General features: G+C 32.2%; 1 protein-coding gene across 6 annotated transcripts in view; it reads right to left on the bottom strand.

The window, feature by feature from the left end:
• LOC138692895 (neuronal acetylcholine receptor subunit alpha-7-like) overlaps positions 1 to 21,368 on the bottom strand; it is a 589,629-nt gene that overhangs the window by 113,501 nt on the left and 454,760 nt on the right. For 3 of the 6 annotated variants that reach the window (XM_069816214.1, XM_069816215.1, XM_069816218.1), the window contains exons 2-3: positions 17,450 to 17,589; positions 2,902 to 2,946 (exon numbers count right to left, since the gene is read on the bottom strand). In XM_069816214.1, coding sequence (XP_069672315.1) covers positions 2,902 to 2,946; positions 17,450 to 17,589 — 185 coding nt within the window. Of the gene's footprint in view, positions 1 to 2,901; positions 2,947 to 9,351; positions 9,397 to 17,449; positions 17,590 to 21,368 lie in introns of all 6 variants that reach the window. The other 3 variants (XM_069816216.1, XM_069816217.1, XM_069816219.1) reach the window with 1 other exon arrangement.

The raw sequence follows: 21,368 nt of genomic DNA, 5'->3' as shown, positions 1-21,368 counted from the left end.
TGTTTATTGCTGAATGCCCCTTGAATGATACACTGGAACTAGAAGTTCGTAAGATGTTAGAAAATGTAAAAAAAAAAAAACATTTTTTTTCAAAAATCTAACATATTTACTTCATACAAATGGAGATATAAATATGGAATACCATTTAGTTTTTGTGTTTTTTTTTTCGTTTTTGAACCTACATGTTCTGAATACTTAACGAAAAGGATCGTTCTGTTTATTGCTGAATGCCCCTTGAATGGTACACTGGAACTAGAAGTTCGTAAGATGTTAGAAAATGTAAAAAAAAAAAAAACAATTTTTTCAAAATCTAACATATTTACTTCATACAAATGGAGATATTAGTTTTTGTTTTTTTTTCGTTTTTGAACCTACATGTTCTGAATGTTCTGAAAAGGATCGTTCTGTTTATTGGTGAATGCCCCTTGAATGGTACACTGGAACTAGAAGTTCGTAAGATGTTAGAAAATGTAAAAAAAAAACAAATTTTTCAAAAATCTAACATATTTACTTCATACAAATGGAGATATAAATATGGAATACCATTTTGTTTTTTCGTTTTGGAACCTACATGTTCTGAATACTGAACGAAAAGGATCGTTCTGTTTATTGTTGAATGCCCCTTGAATGGTACACTGGGCTTAGAAGTTCGTAAGATGTTATAAAATGTTAAAATAATAATTTCCTAAAAAATCTAACGTATTTCCTTCATAAAAATGGAGATACAAATATGCAATATCATTTTCTTTTTTTCGTTTTGGAACCTACATGTTTTGAATACTAGACATAAAGTATCGTCCTGTTTATTGCTGAATGTCCCTGTGAATGGTATACTGGACTTACAAGTTCGTAAGATGTTATAAAATGTAAAAAAAAAATAATTTCCTAAAAAAGTCTAACATATTTCCTTCATAAAAATGATGGAGATACAAATTTGGAATAATATTAAGAAGACAAGTTACAAGATTAACAAAGTTGCAAAGCCACAATGGTCTCTATTGAGAAAAGCACAGAACAAGCATTGAGCATCTTCATTAGAGGAAATCAGATTAATCACTGTTTAATGGCTTCTTGCATTGCCTTTTCATTCTGCTGTTTTCTAAGCTTGTTGGAAGATGAGGTTATCCCTCCTCCTACAGATGCCACAATAGTAACGAAACAGAAGACCATGATATAAAGATGGAATACTAATAACACTAATATCTTTTTCATATTTGTGACACACTGATGTTGCAAGTCATAACCTCAAAACATATCATACATTAAAAAAGAAATAAATTAAACATACATAGCTTTAAACGAAGATTACTTCTCTTTAACAATATATTTCATTAATATTTCTAACATTGCGGAATAACAATGTATATGCAAGAAAATAACTAACCGGCAAAATTTTCACTTTCCTCGAAAACTCAATAATGATAAACGTTTGAACAGTTCAGCTTCTAACTGCGAACTGACACATTCCCGCGAAAGAGAGTATCAGTGCGTAGTAATTTGGAAAGCTTCCGCTAGAATACACTTCCTCTAGAATCTTATTTAATTAGTGGAAGTGGAAATCATATTCGTTCTGAAAGTAAAAAGCTTATATGACGGCTTTGCAAGTATTTTCAGCAAGAATATGACGATGGAAGGTGCAGTAAACCTATGACATCCGTGAATAAAGTGTATGAAAGAAGTATTAAAGTAGCTGGAATGAGTGAAAATTCTTTGATTAGAATTCTTGAGGAGAAATAAACAGGCGAATTGAAAAGTCCAAAGAAAAAACGGCTAAAGGATTTTTAAATATAATATCGATAATTTCGATAGCTGTGCATTGAGGATGACTATGTGGTGACCTTGTTTTCACTCGTTAATGTAACAGATTACATATTCATATCAAATAAAATGATGCATACACAAGGGTTCTACCAGGAGTATGAAGTTTAATTTGAAACTTTCGGTAGTCCTTCCATTCTACTGAAAAAACTGACCTAACTCTGGTTTAAAAATCGGCGAGGCAACCCTCTCTATTAGTGAAACACACTATAATAAATATTCATTCATCGTTATATAATCTTTACATAATATAATATTGTATACATCCATATATCATTTTACATGAATTTTATTTTGTTCCTAGCGGATCGGATTATATTTCTTAATTTAATAAAATTATTGATGATGAAAATTGAGGGATCCACTGCAAGAGGGAGGTATGCCATAAAATTCTGAAGAATTAAATTTCATGTATTTTAGGCAGTTCCTACCAACTGTTGTCCTTTCCATAAACTATATAGATGTGATATTTCACCAGCTAATGCTAGAGCACTCTGACTAATTCCATGATACAGTTCTTTTCGTAAAAGTCTTACTTTTCTCACTTGTGGTATAGCCCTCTCTTGCAGTGGGCCCCTCAATTAAAGTGTGTGATATAGTCATTTACGATTTCATTTTTCGGTTTGTTAGTAAAATACTCAAATTAAATATATTATAAGTCCCTACTTTCTTCAGAACAAAGTTGTATGCATGTAGATATATGGCAAGAAGAGTATAGTGTGGGTTTACTGAACACAAAATATCTTTGTTCCCTTAATAGTGTAAAACACACAAATCTGTAGCCAGAGGAGAAGCGTGTACGTATATTTTGAAAGGTTACACACAATAAATTTGAATGAACACACAACGACGAAATTTCTGCCCAATCTAAGAGCATGGAGACAGCATTGCCATAGGGATACTGAAAGGGGTAAATAGTTACGTGATGTTACAAAAAGAGGTACAATGAAATATATACATATTTTTACAACTTCTACTCAAAGACGTACGTAAATGAATAATATATAATAGTATATATAGAAATGAGAATAACTAAGATATCTGCCGTGTGTGTTGTTAATTGAATCAGCTGTTAACACTTACCAACGAAAGCCAAATATTTGTTATTAGGAGTTGATTCTTCTCGTCCTATAGCAAGACACAACAAAAAGGGAAACAACCGTTTGTTAGTCACGTGACGAGACACATGCAAACGAACGGCCAGCACACAGACTCGGAGCCCAAACCACTTGCAAGCCAGCAGCCCGGCATTTACAATCCTTTAACACAAGAATGCGCTCGCGTCATTCTCGCTCTTGTGGCCTACTGATCTTCACGCACTCTAATGTAACAACCACCATCCAGAAAATCATGAGATTAAAGTCTAATTTTTCACTGTGTAATGAAAATTTAGGATATTAAACATATCTTATAACTGTTTATTCAATTTTGAAATCACGAAATTGTGATGATGTGATTCAGTTTTGAATTGTATGAAATCTAATGTCGAACTGAGCATGATCTTATTTCCAGAATTTACGGTTAAGTTAAAAATATTTTATCCACTTCTACCGGAGAACTATATTCAAAATAAAGTAAATTTTCCAGTAAATTATTTAGATTTTAGAGCATCAACTAAATTGTTGTAACCTGATGTTCCTTTCCAGTCTTGAGTTCACGTAATTCATTCGATGCTAAAATAACAAAATATGCAAAATAGACAGCATAATGTAACAATTGTACATGTATTTCAATTCATGTGAAAACAACATTTATAACTGTAGGGGATGCTGATTTAATGTTCGTTGTGAGAATTGTGGTTGTGTTGTGTTGGCTGTGATATTTTGTAATGTTGTATAATGTGTAAGACAAAGACTTGTTTATATCTATTGCATCTACGTCAAATGACTAACAAATGTTGAAAAAAATCATTATTGATAAAAATGTTACTATATTTGTCACAGAATTTATGTGCTCTAAACATACAATCTTTTGTTACGTATCGTACTAATTTAGTTACATTACGATTATAATATTGTATACAGTTTTCTTAATGACATTGAGTTCTGACTGTTTAAAAAGAGACACATTTTGCACTTTAAACATTTTGAAGCTTCCTATACATTTTTTTTGCAAGTGTTAACGTACTAGTGAATATAGAAATATCATTCAGTTCCATTTTAATTGTAACATAATTTACTTAGACTTCAGACCATTTAATGCCGGGTCCTTTTTTAAAGTACAAATATTATATATTATCTATTCTTGTCAAATTTGTAATACTGGAAATCAAGACATTTAATTAATTGATTTAATTGATCTCAGAGAAATTTATTAAAACAAAAAAAAATATTTTAATGAAATTAGTATAATTTTATGCACTTTTTATTTAACCTACAGCTAATTATTTTCGAATATGCATATTTCATCAACTGAATAAAAAAGAGTATGTACTCCGAAATGAATACTGAATGCTGTTTTTTATATTCATTAAAAATAATACATTTATCTAACGATTTAAGAATTAAGACTTTTTCTTTATAAAATGTGGAAATGTCCGTTATATAAATTTATGTAGCTACATAGTTCCAATGTGCGTGTACATTTGTGTCATACTTAAAATTTGTAAAAAAAATTAATTTGTACCTAATTAGAAACTGACTTGTGTTACATTTAATTTGCTTTTAATGTAAATTACATGCTTCTCTCTAATTCATAAATTTAGCAGGAATGAATTTTAAACTAACCTCTTTGTCTTTATAAATTTATTATATTTGACAAAGAAATAAATGTAGCATTAATATCTTAGATTAATATTGCACATTTATCTGTATGAGTAGTGTAAAATGAATTACAGTTAATTATGTGACAATAAGTCAATTCAATACGTAATACAAACTCCCTACAAGTGTAAAAAAAAAATCAAAATATCTCCACAAAAAATAAATATTTAAAACATTTCATGCTGCTCTTTTCAATGGTACCAATAAGTTCGACAATGTCTTCTGGGAAGTGTTCCTGTAGGCCTATCATATTTCTGTTCAATATTTAATGTGAAAATATAATTATTTTTCTATTAATTGGATACGGTGTAGTAGTATGTACCTGTGTGCATGTGTGTGTGTGTTGTGAGTGAATAATTTCATAATTTTGGGGACTGTAAAGCAATACTAAATATTAATAGACTACATGACTGTCATCAACAAATACTTATAAACTTGACTTATATTTTAATTTTAAAATGTGCATATCTATGATACTACATTAAAATATTATACAAATTTTAATTTTAAGATTAGATTAATACACATTTCAATAAGATACCAACCAAAATTTCTTATTCTTATTTTTTCTTTATGTTATTTGCTCACAGATACAAAATCAGGTTATATATTTACATTTCAAGTTCACTTTTGACGGTGGTTAATGTAAATTCTCAGTTATAATAATGATGCATTTAAATAGTTATTGAAATTTCAGTGCTTGTCAAAGATATGGCGTCTGTTTTTGAATCTAGTGAAATTGTAAGTAGGTGCTACAATTCATATTTACATGCATTTGTTTACGAAATAAATATTTAAGAAATCTAATAATTATTTTAATTTGATTTTATTAAAAGCAGTTGTTTTAAAGAGTGCGTTTGGTAAATTAAAACATTTAAAATAATGTTTCCACAATTATAATTTTTTGAAAATAGAATGACAGTCTACTGTTTGATGTGGTTCCAGTCTGTGGCGCTGTATGCACTAAACAGCTGAGCCACTCGTGTTGTTGTCGCAGCCAATCAGCGGACAGCAATATCGAAATGTCATGTCACATTCACCATAAGGACCAATGAGGACCGCAGTTATACAAGATGAAATCTGGATGCACACGTCCATCCGGAGTTCGTGTAGAATGCAATTAGTTTACTGCGGGAACTGTCCGATGAGCTGCTGGATTAATGCAGGACAATTTCATCGCACTATGGGAGACATGCGAAATGATTTGCTACTTTGGTACATCACTAAACAGTAACATACCCTTCAAACGATTATTGTAAATAGCATTAATGATCTGCCAAATTATTATCATGAGACGTGTCCAACGGCCATCTATGAAGGTGCGTTGGCGTAGTCGAGGGATGTACAAAGATCAGACACGCCCTCGTGTCAAGAATAATTTTCGTTTATATTACTTCTCCTGGTATTTCTTAACCGCCCATCAACGTCTCTGCCTCCCCAAAGGTCTTTTTCCGTCTGGCCTCCCAACTAAATTTATTCTTTATGATCTATAAATTATGATTAATTAAATTTATTTTACATCTTGATTACACAACCTTTAACACTGTATCACTTCGGAATATGTATGATAAGACTTTCTTATGTTAAATTCTAAAGTACCTTGTTTACATGATTCGATTTTTTAGGGGTCATCCTCAGAACTGGTCGTTGTTGGTCTTGGCGCCTCTTGTTTTGTTTCCTGTGAGGGTGTGTTCGTGTGGTATAATGTAGAGTCAAAGAGTGTGTGTGTGTTCTGAAATTGAGTTGTGTGTTGAGAATTTCGTTGGGATGTGTTTTCGTGTGTCTGTAGATTTCATATTGTTCTAGTGTGTTTAGTTTCTGGATTTTTGGTTGGATGTGTAGTATTTCCATGTCTGTGTTGATGTCTCTGTGGGTGTGGTTAGCATTTGTGATGTGTTCTGCATATGTGGAGGTGATTTGTGATTTTGTTATGGCTGTGATGTGTTCTTTGTAACGTGTTTGAAATGATCTGCCTGTCTGACCTATGTAGAAGTTGTTGCAGGTGTTACATTTGAGTTTGTATACGCCTGTGTGGTTGTATTTGTTTGTTTGTGTTTTGAGATGTTTTTGTAGAGTGTTATTTGTTCTATATGCGATGTTGTAATTTAATTTCATGAATGAGGTTGCAATTTTGTGTGTGTTTTTGTTTTCGTATGTTAGTGTGATGTATTTTTTGTGTTCTTGTGTTTGTGTTGTATTCTTATGTTTTTATGATTATGTTTTATCTTATGTATTATGTTGTCTATTATGTTGGGGTTGTATCCGTTTTCTTGTGCTATGTATTTGTTTGTGTTTAGCTCTTTGTTGTAATCCTGTTGGTTCATTGGTATGTTGAGTAGTCTGTGTACCATTGTTGTTTTAAATTTATTTATTTATTTAGCTACCAAAGTGATTAAAAAGTAAATTTAAAAAATTCCAGCTACTACCTAAGAGCCAGGCTAGTTCTACGGTGTGTACACTCGTGTACACTGTCACATTTTTCTTATATTTTGGTAACTCATTGAAATAAACAATGTCTATATAAAAGACACAAAAAACTTGAAAATTATGTTTTCAACACGTATATATTTCCTTTCCTTTTTTTCTCAGGACAAATTTTTAAATGGGGTACGCATTGTCTTGTATAGGCTATATAATATATTCAGCATCTGATATGTCAAAGCGGTGAAGCTTTCTTGCAAACTTATTCCTGTAAGATCCGTTCCTGGCAGATCATTTAATACAACCCGTTGTAGACATATTGACTGCAACGAGACAGAAACTATTGGTCACGTATTGGGATTCTGCAAGAAAAGCAAGCTGCTACGGAACAGACATCATAGAGTTGGGAGGTTCGTGAAGAGGTTCATTGCATTTCGGCCGCAGATTCCAAAAGGCGCACGGACATCATAGCTATCGACAGGGTTAAAGGCTGACTCACAATAAACCGGGAACGGAAACGACAACGAGAACGGAAATAATGTTAAAATAAATGTGTCTAACAATTATTCCGTTCTCGTTCTCGTTGTCGTTTCCGCTCCCGATTTATTGTGGACCAGCCTTAAGGATAGGCCATGATATTAGATCCAACTATCCGCTTTGAGAGAAACTTATCACAAGTGGTCGAGATCAACAGAGTGAAACAAGAAATATATGAACCATGCCTATCTTTCCTCTCTTCTAAATATAACATACCTGTTAATCAGTGGGTCGTCAAAAGTAAGTTATTTGGAGCGAGAGGTTCCCTTTCACAGTCTACCTACCAACTATTAGTGAAATTAAAATTCCAAGTCTTTCAAATACAAAACATCATATTACAAATTCTTAGGGATTCTTTACATATCTCCAATATCATTTATATTTTCAAGAAAATTTTTTCAATGTGACATTTTGGCATCAAGCGAATCCCAAATCCAAAATTTAGTAGTTTTTTTTAATTAATCGACTTAAAAACATAACTGTTCTGTATTCAGAATCCTTGTGGTCACTCTCATGGAGGACTCATGATTTAATCAAAAACTTCTATATAACTAATGGCGGATACTGAAGCCAATTGTGGTGCGACATAGGAAGCTGGTCTACGCTACACCCGCGATGAGGTGAAATGTTTGAAATTTGATGGGATGTCACAGGGGAACCGGCGTTCCCGGAGAAATCTCCTGTGTTACCTGGACCACGTGCTTACCTAACACAAGTTATACATTTGGGAGAGTACGCCAGAGATTAAACCAGGGTTCACAGGAACCGTTTGTAAACATGTCGGAAGTATTTTATACCTACACAATTGTGGATCATATATTTGAAATTCGTGTGAGGATATGCATTTTGAAAAGTATGCCACATTAAAAAAATGCATAATTAAAAAAACTACGAATGAAATTTTGTAGCATTTTTACATATTTTAAGAGGAGTATGTATGCAGAAAACTATCCCTTCAGTTAAAAAAAAGGAAGTTATAAGTTCCTTCCATTTTCTTCATGAAGGCAGATAATTGTAGTATTAAGAATAGTGTCTTTAACTGTGCGATGAAAGAAATTTTGAAACAGCGGTGAATAAAAATTTGTATCGTAACATTTCATTGAATTAATATATTTAATTGTAGAGACGTAATCATATTACTTTCAGAATATGTATTTGATATATGCAGCAATTCAAATAAGTAATAAATATCTTATTTATACGGTAATTAAAAGAGACTCATCTTTTGGATAAGTATTTTATTTTCTCTAAATTTAAACATATTGTTTGATGCAGAGTTTGTCCTGACTTTAGTTCAAAAATCTAGTATTATATTTCAGGTTTCATTTTGATAAGAATTTAATCAGTGTAAGTGATCTTGCCGATGAATACTAAATTTATTATTTAAAAATTCCTCCTAACTTTAATAATTTACTTTATGAAGTTTTTCTCGAAATTTATTTTATTAATGTGTTACATATATTTGGGTGGTAGATAATGTTAACTTCGACACGAACTACGACAAAACTATATTACGTACATTCTTTTTTCAATGTATATACAGTGATATACATAATTGTATGGTAAGTTATTATTTTTTGCGAGAATTGTGTGTTTATTTTCATAGAAAGAAGCGATTCTAAATATGTAATTTTTACCTACGACATAATATATTTCCATAGGTTTAAAAATCAGTAAACTACATTACTGTACAAGCTTTTTGTCTTCAAAAACCAAATTTCTTCAAGAAAAGTGCGAGTCTTCATTGGTCCAGCGCATAATTCCCAGCATGAAGATGAGTGCCGGCCCATTTGCGTTCTATGGAGTGACTTACCAAATTCAACCAAGCGTTTGTTGTCAGAATTTGATTCTTTTCGTCCTAGAAGAAGGGGAAAAAAATAACACATATAGGTCAACTGACGAAGGGATTATCTTTTAACACCACTTACTTGTGTTGCATCTTCATGCTGCTTAGTGACTACACACAATAATCAGCTTGGTTACACAAATGCTTCAATTCACACATTACATCAAATTAAAATACATTCGGTTCAGGTCAGCATAAGTCCATGTCCTTGAAGTACGAGAATGAAAGCAATCAATTGTTCCACTAATCGTCTTTCACAATCACAAAAGGAGGAAAAAAACTTTTTAACATATTGAAACACTGCAGGGTATAAATACCTGTTAACGGAATTCTAGTTTTATATGCTATAAATATTAAATCAATTATTTATTTCACGAACTGTGAATATATAAAGTTTTAGTCTAAATATACAGACCCTTTTAACTTACTGTTGGGACAAAATTTATTGCCTGAAGAATTAATGTATAAAATTTCCTATAGTGGAATAGACTGACAAAGGGAGGGGATACACAATTCGAGCTTTATAATCTGTTACTGCAATAAAATTAAATTAACCTTCCGGAACTTCGAAATAAATATATCAGCAGTTGGCATATGTCCGTAAAGATTTATTGTATTCGAATCTAATGGAGGTAAGTAATAAATTTTAACTTTTCTTGTCTGATAAAAGAAATTAAAACAAATAGTAGGTCCATTAACATACTGTAGATCTACTTAAACATTTGAAATGACGTAACAGAATATCGTTCAAAATGAACCATTCCGAAAACCTTTGTGAAGTGGAAGGAAAAACATAAGCTGAAGAGAGATAAAGATACCATCGTCACCACCATAATAACATTTTCTTTATGGTGTACACTCAATTTATATTGTACCAGGTTGTATTTTTCTCTAAATGTCTTCATCTCTTTTGTTTGAAACCTGCTTATATAATTGTTCATTTTAATTTTATTATGAGCTATTCTGTGTCGCAAGGCAAATTCAAAATATTGGATCAGACTAATAAATTAAATTAATTACAGATAATTCAGTAGAGATTTAGTTTAGATATTTTCCACTGTACTGTATTCAGTGTTACACAGTATACAATATTATTCATAGCTTCTTAAACTTCAGTTTTACAAGAAAAAGTTTTATACAAAAACTATTGAAGATAAACCATGTAATATGATAGCAGTGTTCGAAAAATTAGTTATTCAAACATATAGTGTGTGATAGTAAACTTAATTTTTTTTTAATTGGAAACCTATATTAAAATATATATACACTCCAAATTTTCATTAAATTTTACGTATGAAAGTGTAGAAATTTTACCTATTAACCCGTTTCATGTCTTTAAACTATATAGTAAATTTATTTCGTGAACTTCAAACTTGAGACAAATAAACATGTAAAATCATGTTCGTTTAGCCATAAAACTAAACAATACTCTATTACTAACAAAACTTTACAACAGTTGTTCAAAATGAGAACAATTTAGAGCCAAACAATGTCTCAGTCTATCATGAAAACAGTCAATTGTAGGTATGAGGTGGAACAGATCAGTCATATAACTGTGAGAAAGACAATGAACTGTTTTCGTGATAGACTGGGACATTGTTTGGTTGTGAATGGTTCTCACTTTGGGCATCTGTAGTAAAGTTTGGTTAGTCATAGTGTTTTGTTTTTAGTTTTATGGCCTACTCAACATGATTTTACATACTTATTTGCTTCAAGTTTGGAGTTCACGAAACATTTAATAAATAGTTAAAAGACATGAAACAGGTAAATGGGTAAAATTTCTTCACATTCATACGTAAAATTTAATGGATATTCGGAATAAGTAGAAGATTGATAAATGGGCAACTTACTAGTGCTATATTTTTAAGCACGTGGGCTTACAGCTGTTTCGGTATATACACCATCGTCAGAGCCTACTGGATCATAGCGTCATCTTGATATTGCTGTCTGTTGTAAGGGTGTGTTTGTGTGTTGTAATGTGGAGTCAAATAGTAAGTGTGTTCTGAAATTGATCTGTGTCTTGAGAATTTGATTTTGGTATGTTTTAGTGTGTCTGTATATTTCATATTGTTCTAGTGTATTGGGTTTTTGGTTTTTGGGTTGGATGTGTAGGATTTCCATGTCTGTATTTATGTTATTGTATATATGGTTAGTACTAGTTATGTGTTCGGCATATGTAGATGTATTGTGTCCTCTGGTTATTGCTTTAATGTGTTCTTTGTAGCGTGTTTGGAATGATCTGCCTGTCTGCCCAATGTAGAATTTGTCGAATTTTTTACATTTTGATATAGAATTTCATTACAAAAATTAATTAAATTTACTATATGACTGAATAACTATTTTTTTTGAAACAGTGATATCATATTCTATGATTTATCTCCAATAGCTTTTGCATAACACTTTTCTTTTATAAATTAAAATTCAAGAAGTTATAAGTAATATTTCATACTTTTTGGACACACTGTATAAAAGCGCATAAAGCTTCGTCAAAAGTTATCGCTATCCTCGTTTTCAGATAAACAAAGGAGTGAGAAGGATGATATTCTGTTAGTTGATCATTACAAATGGCTAAATCTACGTGAATGACTGGAAATGTTAACGTCCCGACGAGTGGGATGCCCTTCTTATCTTTTTGTTCAATTGGGGGAAGTATAGCCAGCCTTGAAACGTTGTGATGTCGATATACTTTACGAAAAATGGAAACAGTCAAATCTCGTGCACCTATATCAAATTAATATAACACTGACACAATTCATGTTATTTAAATTATCAGTAAAACATATCAATTCATAGAGTAAAATAATACATTTTGTGATAACTTTACATCAGAGCGTTCGTCATAAAATGTATAGAATTAGTAGATAGTGATATTAATGATTGAAACTCATTGTTCTATTATTCACATTAAATAAATTAATTAGATTGCACCGAAGTGAGACGAAATTAAATGCATATCTATATAGACTGATGATATGGCGTTGTTAGCGGAAGAGAGACGACACTATGGCATTATGCTACTGGAGCTAAATGATAGCTGTGAGCATATGGGATGAAGATAAATGCAAACAGGACGAAGACCATGGTTATCGAAAGAAAAACAAGAAACGTAAACTTGTGAATTCGAAATAAGACGGTAGGACAAGTGGACAGCTTCAAATACTTGGGATATACTATACCTAAGTAGTAACATGAGATGCTGCCAGGAAGTCAAAGGGAGGATAACTATGGCAAAGGAAGCGTTTAATAGACAAAGGAGCATCTTCTGCGGACTTCTGGAAGAAGAACTAAGTAGGAGACTAGTGAAGTGCTTTCTGTGGAGTATGACATTGTAAGGGGCAGAAACATAGACATTACGACGAAATGAAGAGAAGCGACTAGAAACATTTGAAATGTGGATATGAGAAGAATGGAAAGTGTGAAATGGACAGACAGAATAAGAAACGAAACTGTGTTTGAAAGAGTGGGTGAGAAAGAATGATGCTGAAACTAATCAGGAAGAGGAAAAGGAATTGGTTGGGTAATTGGATGAGAAGAAAATGTCTGCTGAAGGATGCACTGGAAGGAATGGAGAACGGAAGAAGAGTTCGGAGCAGAAGAAGATATCAGATGATAGACAACATTAAGATATGTGGATCATATGCGGAGACAAAGAGAAAGGCAGAAAAGAGGAAATATTGGAGAATGCTGGGTTTGTAGTCAAAGACCTGCCCTTGGGCAGAACATTATGAAAATAGACTGATGATATGGCGTTGTTAGCAGAAGAGAGACGATACTATGGCATTATGCTACTGGAGCTAAATGACAGCTGTGAGGAATATGGGGTGAAGATAGATGCAAACAGGGCGAAGACAATGGTTAACGAAAGAAAAGCAAGGAACGTAAACTTGTGAATTCGAAATAAAACTGTAGAACAAGTGGACAGCTTCAAATACTTGAGATATACTATACCTAAGTAGTAACATGAGATGCTGCCAAGAAGTCAAAGGGATGACAACTATGGCAAAGGAAGCCTTTAATAGAAAAAGGAGCATCTTCTGCGGACCTCTGGATAAAGAACTAAGGAAGAGACTAGTGAAGTGCTTTGTATGGTGTGTGGTATTGTATGTGGCAGAAACATGGACATTACGACGACGTGAAGAGAAGCGACTAGAAGTATTTGAAATGTGGATGAGAAGAATGTAAAGTGTGAAATGGACAGACAGAATAAGAAACGAAGCTGTGTTGGAAAGAGTGGGTGAAGAAAGAATTATGCTGAAACTGATCAGGAAGACAAAAAAGGAATGAAATTGGTTGGATCACTGGCTTAGAAGGAACTGCCTACTGAAGGATGCACTTGAAGGAATGATGAACGGGAGAAGAGTTCGGTGCAGAAGAAAATATCAATTATAGACAACATATGAGATCATATGCGGACACAAAGATTGAAACATAGACTGGGTTTGCAGTGAAAGACCTACCCTTGGGCAGAAAACTTTGATTGAATAAATAGATTAATTCAACAGATTTGTTCCAATGGGTAGTATCAGTTGAGAGTACCAAACTTATAATTCTGTGAAGAGAAACAATGTCCGCAATCTTGCTTCTGAAACGTTGTTACTACTTAAAATAAATTGTTACTACTGAGGTGTTAGACTCTCGCCACACGAATGCGAATGACATGAAAGAATGAGTTTTCTTTCTTTTTCGTTTGAAGTGCTGTAGATTTTGTACTGTTTGCCTTCAGCGGAATAGAAGTTCGCATTATTAATGTGTAATACTGTATGTTTCGGTGTGCAATAATTACGAACCAGAAGCAACAAGATCGATAATGTAATATGCCTCGCAAACACTTACATAGTAAAGCTTAGTTACAGGTTCAAAATTTAACTATTATTAGCAATTAAAAGATGTTTTTTCTTGCTATAAATTTCACATCTCAGTGTCTTTCTCTTCCTATATACATCCACGAATCTGATAACTATTCAGAACTATTCTACATAGTGTAATGTGATTAAATTACATAAGTTAGGTCAGATGCAACAGTGTTCATGAGTAAGATAATAAAAGAGATATAATACAGTTATATGAACACTTTATAATGATTGAATAAAATTAATAAAATCAGTTAAAAACCATACATGTTTCGGAGGAATGCTCCTCCATCTTCAGTGGTAGTACCACGACTGTAACACAATTTATGTTTCCTGTTACAGTCGTGGTACTACCACTGAAGATGGAGGAGCATTCCTCCGAAACATGTATGGTTTTTAACTGATTTTATTAATTTTATTCAATCATTAAAAAGTGTTCATATAACTGTATTATATTACTTTTATTATATATAACTAAAGTGTAATGTGTTGAGTGTACCTTATTTTTTTCGGTGACTATTTTAGTTTGTTAATAGTAGAATGATTCTTTGAAACTTGAAAAACTAATGGAGATTTTAGAAAATATTATGATCAAAGAGGACATTTTTAATATCGAATTTTCTTCTTTTCTACTAAAAATTCACTTCAAATTCTCTTTTAAGTTTGTTATTGTTACAGAGAATGAAATTTTGAAATCATAGAGTCTGTTATATGAACTTTGCCCCACTAGTTATGCTGAGCTGGACCGAATGCAGACATTTGCATAGTTCTTCCTGCACAACTCTGGAATGTAATCATAAAGTTATACACATTAGTGAATAAATAGTAACATCGTTATGTTGCGTTTGTAATTCTTTGTTCAAGAATTACAATGGAATTAAATAAGATGACAGCAATCTTACCAAGAGACAAATGTAGGGTTGAGAGAGTGATTTCATACATGTCACCTTACTCAATTCCTAATGAAAATTGTTGAATGCTGTCTGCAAAACCTGATAGAGTTACAACGGAGGACAAATATTTTTTCATTCAAGGAATTGAGAAAGAATAATGATAATTATACAGTAAATTATAAATAATATCAAGTAGGCTATTAAATCACATCGACATAATAAAATTGATAAGCTTCTTTGCGAATATGTGATCAATAATTTTTTTATGTATGCAATTTTTTTGTATAATATTGGTAATGCTTGGATAATAAAGATATTCTTGAACATAAAAACAATTGTCCAATAAAATGTAAATTATAGTTGTCATTATTCACTTTGTATTCTATTGTTTTGAATTTTTAAAACATATTGGGGTAAAACAATATAATTTAAAATTATATGTAGATATACTCGGGAAAGAATCAATTACTAATGAAAGATAAAACTCTTATGAGATGATATTTAAATAGGAATTCAATACAATATTGTCAAAATTTAATTCTAGTTGAGGCATAATTTAATTGTGATGATAGCTTTTGTGCAAGTTATTGGTACAATTTTATGGAATAAGTACTGGAAATAAAAAATTACTGTAACTTGAATGATAATGCATTCATTTCATTAACATCAGATATATTTCTGTAATATGTATAAAAGTGATATAATATTCTATTTAAATTCAAATCTAATATTCAAATTAAACTTTGGATTATGTGAAAGTTCCTATTTCCTACGAAATTACAGAAATGGTTATTAGCTATTCCTAAGAGAATCGTATTACTCTACATCATATTGCGAATTAAAAATGTGTCATTAGTAATACTAATATGTATAATATAATAATGTTTTCATTAGGTAAAGTTATTTTTTATTTGTATTAACAAATTTTAAATCTCGTTCAAAATGAGTATGAGAGATTTGAAAAAAAATTTATTGAACATTTTCTTCTGAGTATTCCATTCATTTTGAGGTTTTTTCTTTCTTTCCTTAAAATGGGATAGCATGTTGCTCTTAAATAGAAGACTAGGAAATGTATCCGTTAAACATGAACCACTGATAGGAAAAAAAGCTCGGCTATACTTTTCAACACAAAATCGCGAAATAAAAGTATATTTAGTCGATCTGTTTGTGATAACAATTATTGTTAAAACTGATGACATTGTTTGAATTTTTCCACGTCACGCATTTGTAACAGTTTTAGTAGGAAATGTAAATTTGAATAAATGTTCATAACGTTCACATAAATAATGTGTTATTGATAAGTTTGTTGCTAGTTTGAATATAAACCTGTTGCATTCAGAAACGAATACTCGTTCAGACAATTCAGGTATAAAATTAATTTAATCTGAAATTTGACCTCTGATTTGTTTTATATAAAGTAACACACACAAAGCAATTTTTAATTCCAGCTGTGGAATAATAGAGAAGCACTGTTATAACATGAAATAATTTACAAATAATAATAAATATAAAAAACACACTCTGTAGTCACTTGGTCTTTTTTTCAAAACACTGAAACAATTATACTTCTACACAAATTTACTGTAACACAAATAATAAAATGTCCATATAGATTACTTATTATTATGCTCCATATCTTGATATTAAGTTTCAGTAGTGACTTAGACTGAACATGGCTCTCATTTACGTTTGAATTCCTTTGAATTTCGTTGACATTGGAGGAGAATTAGTATCTAATAACGAAGATAATATTTTTCAAATTAGAAATTGAACATCATTTACAAAATTTATAAAATATTGGTACGATCGTCTCAATATATGCACAACAATAAGAAAGATGGTGTTTCCTATACCACAAGAAAATTTTCTGCATTTTAGGTTTCAGGATATTTGGAGCATCCTCTCTTAATTTTTGAAAATGTATGTTCATTATGATATAATATAGGCTTAGTAGTCACGTTTCGTGCACGAAAGTATCGTACCAGTAATTGTAAGATATTTATAATTTAAAAGAAAGCGTTTCAGAATATTTTTTCTCATTTTGAATATTTAGAAAATAAAAATATAGTACTATTTGTTGGCAATAATTCTGTCGAAAATCATGAGCCAAATGCTAATAAGAATAGATTATATCTTAGTACAAATTCTGAATTATAATAGTTACATTGTCTGTTCTCAATAAAGTAACACGTTTACCTTCAATTAGATCTATAACGTGAATTCAAAATTAATATCTTTGAAGTATAATCAATAATATTACAAATATGTGATTGAAACATAGGGCACAAATACATAGAACAACTCCGAAATGAATTAACTTACCACGTCTATGATCTGTTGAAGCGTGAGGCCGAATTTCACTTCGAGGGGCTCCGACTCGTTGGCTACAGGCCGTTCCAGAACGTTGTACCTCTCGAGCAGTTGAGTGAGGAGCTTCTTCTCATGGGTGCCTTGCTCAGTGCCTGAAACATTGAGATAACATTTATTACTTAAAATTCTGAAGTTTAAGCAAAACTCCAATAACTCTATAATTTTCGCTTAAATATATTTGCGGAATATTAATGAAAAAACGTGTTAAAAGTAACAGACTTACAGTCATATTTTTCTAAAATTGTTGTTTTTTTCTGTTTGCTATGATATATAATACCGGGTGACAGAATTATCTGCAGCCTGAGGTTTATTGTGCTTACCACTCCTATTTCGTGAATGATAGGGTAGCCAAACGGCCGCGCTCTTGTACAAATACCGTGAACTTAACCAGGCTATTGTATGGATAATGATGATGATATGCGAATTAATGATGGCGAAATGAGTCTGAGGGCCAACGCTGGAAGTTAACCGGCAATTCTGCTTCAATTGGTTGAGGGAAAACTTCGGAAAAACCTCAACCAGATAATTTGTCCCAAACCAGGATTTGAACCCTGGCCCACTGTTACGTTTAAACTCAGCGGCGGGAAGTTTCCTTAATCTCGTTATAATTCGATTCTCACAAAATAATAGTATACTACTACATCTTATATTTGGGTAGTATAATTGACAAGGATGGTGGAGCCTTTGAGGATGTAAAAAAACCGAATACAAAAGGCAAATAGTGCATTTGTCCAGTTGTACCCAATATGGAAATCTTATATTATATATAGATCTACAAAAATTAAAATCTTTAACAGTAATGTGAAATCAGTCTTATTATATGGCTGTGAGACATGGAAAACAAGTAAAATTATACAAAATAAACTGCAAACATTTGTTAATAGATGTTTACGAAGATGGTCAGATATAATCACAAACTCAGAACTATGGAAGATAACAAATCAGAAAGAAATAACAATAGAAATCAAAAGACGAAAGAGGAATTGGATAGGGCACACAATCAGGAAAGATGATGGAGCAGTAGAAAGAATGGCTTTGGATTGGAACCCCCAGGGTAGTAGAACAAGAGGAAGGCCAAAAAATACATGGAAGAGAACAGTTTTGGAGGAAATTGCTAGGGAGGGGAAAACATGGAGGGAAGTGAAGAAGTTGGCTACAAATAGGGTCCGATGGAGGCACTTTGTGAATGCCCTATGTTCCTCATGAGGAGGTACAGGAGTTTGATTGATTGACTACATCTTATGATTTGTTAAGAAATATTATAAATTGTTCATTGATGGTACAGTGAAATGTAATAAAAATACACAGTAATTCATTACGTTAACAAGCTCAATTTAATCATAACTTCTTTCGCTAATCATCTCGAAATTTTGTTACGTTATTTAAATTAATTTATTAACCAAAATATATACCTAATATTTTAATAGAATACTGTACACATTATCTCAGCTTATATTTTATATCTTGCAACATATTTATATGCGCACAATTTAAAAGTTTCGAAATATTGCTCTACCGTTCGGCGGCCCAAGTCTCTTGCAATCGCTGGCATTCCCCTCCATGAAAGCGCGGCAATCTTCCCGCCTGCAGTCATTCATGAGTGAGATTTCATCGGAGTAGGACAGTTCTGTTGTGCTGTCGTGAATGAGATTTCATTAGAGATACAGTAATTTTGTGCAGATATCAACTGCGTCGTTGTATATTCGTTTTGAAGACGTACATCAAGTGCAGAAATAAGATTTTAGAGGGCTACTTTACAAGGCAACCCTTTTTTCATTAGTTGTTTTCTTCTGTAAGCATATGATGTCTTCGTTTTCTTTTCTGGTTAATCACAGAACCTGTTTCATTAAACTTGTCCACTGGCTTTAATATTACTTTTCGTGTTGGAAATGGACTGCCAAGAAATCTACGTCTAAATGCTTGTCCTGTATTGCCACACAACTTTCTACATTTAATACAGTTATGGATAGCATCGTGGTTCTGGGAAAAAAATAACCATTGACAATTTTTAGTGATCTACGAGCATAAGTATTATACAGAGTGGAAGGTGATCAATGGCAAGGTCACAGAGCAAATTCTTAAGGCGAAAGAAACAGAAATTTCCTTTGCCATTTTACGTCTTTTTTTTCATTTAGTGAGAAATGGACTTATTTGTAGAAGAATTTCAAAATCGAAGTAAATTCAATAGGACTTCCACCCCTTCTTGGAAACAGTGAGGGAAATGCATGTAAGGTGATACTTCCTACAGCAGGGATTTACGAATCTTTCTTTGCCCATCGGTGGCCTACAGCATTTCTAATTATTTATTACTTAAACTATTTTTAATAATAAAATATTCAAACTGTAAACGTGACGGAAATATTGTACGAATATATGTTCGAACAAAGATCTCTCAGTAAAAGCATTTATAAAATGTGTATTTATAAATGTGTTCAAAAGATAATGGGATAAAAAAATTGCATGTAAAATAATAAATTATTTATTATAGGTAATCTAAGCGTAAAGAAACAAAATTGTATAGGATTTTTCTTTCCATATTATGCTAAAGATTCTTCTCTTAAAAGGACTCTCATACATCACTTTCCACTTGGTATACGCAAATTCTATATCCTTACTCTCTGTGAGGGTATTACATTAAACAAATTATGTACACTTATACTGAAAGAAAAATTCGTCTCTATTTGCTTAAGCATTAGGCTACCTGTTTTGGGAAAACCCTCTTTTTCCACTCATCAAGTGGTTGGAACAAATACGAAAAAAGAAGCATAGTTTTTATGTAATTTAAGCACGTCGCGTCGCCCTTTCACAAAGCAAAATATCACATCTCTCAATAACCCCCGCAATACCAAGCAGGGTATTCTGTTTACTCCGGAAATAATATTATTGTATAAAATCAGTGTGCGCTACAAGAGACATTTTTTCTGACTTTGTGGTTTTTGTTAAATAAGCTTCTCACATTACGACAATGCATTGTATACTTATTCTTCTCTATTTTTGTTAGTAATATTGCAGTCAGATTACCCGTTTGTTGTGGTATGGTATGTTTTCTGCCTCTTCTCGGAAATTTGTTATATTATTCGTAAATTTTATTTTAGTTGCTTTATGTTTTTACCGATAGACGGACAGATGAACGGAGTGATGGATGGACAGATTGACAAACAGACGGACAGAGGGCGGACAGACGGACGAACGGATGGAGAGATGGACGGACGGACAGTGAGACAAACGGACGGACACATGGACGGGTGAAAAGACGGATACATGGACGGACAGACAGACAGAGGGACAGACGGACACACGGCCGGACGGACAGATAGACAAGCAGACAGACAGATAGGTAGATAGAGAGACGGATAGACACAGACAGATACGTAGATACTCGTATATAAATAATTTGGTATAATAAAGTAATAATAAAAATTGGATTAAACATCTGAAAATATACAAAAATTTACTGGGATATTTCAACTACCTCGCTTGGTAGAAGGAAGGCGCTAAAAAGCTTGGTACCGTGAGGGTTAAATAGATTAAAAAATAAATAATAGACGACATTAAGATACGTGGATTATAATATGCGGAGACTAAGAGGAACGCAGAAAATAGGAGAGACTGCAGAATGTTGGGTTTGCAGTGAAAGATCTCATCTTGGGCAGATCAATATGAATGAATGAATGAATTAATTAATTAATTAATTAATTAACGTCAAAAGGTTTGGATTCCCATTAAGAAAAAAAACAAGTTGACTTCAAAATAACCTTGATACCTACACTAAATAATAACGTTGATTTCACCCTTCAAACGAAGAAACGTTTATTCAAAGTTATTCCCTTGCAAACTGCAATTATGGAAAGTTCAGGATAACAAAGAGGGT

The sequence above is a fragment of the Periplaneta americana genome, chromosome 17 (genome assembly GCF_040183065.1).
Source record: "Periplaneta americana isolate PAMFEO1 chromosome 17, P.americana_PAMFEO1_priV1, whole genome shotgun sequence".
Taxonomy (NCBI): domain Eukaryota; kingdom Metazoa; phylum Arthropoda; class Insecta; order Blattodea; family Blattidae; genus Periplaneta; species Periplaneta americana.
The sequence above is the reverse complement of the archived record's forward strand: the minus strand, read 5'-3'. Positions and strand labels throughout refer to the sequence as shown.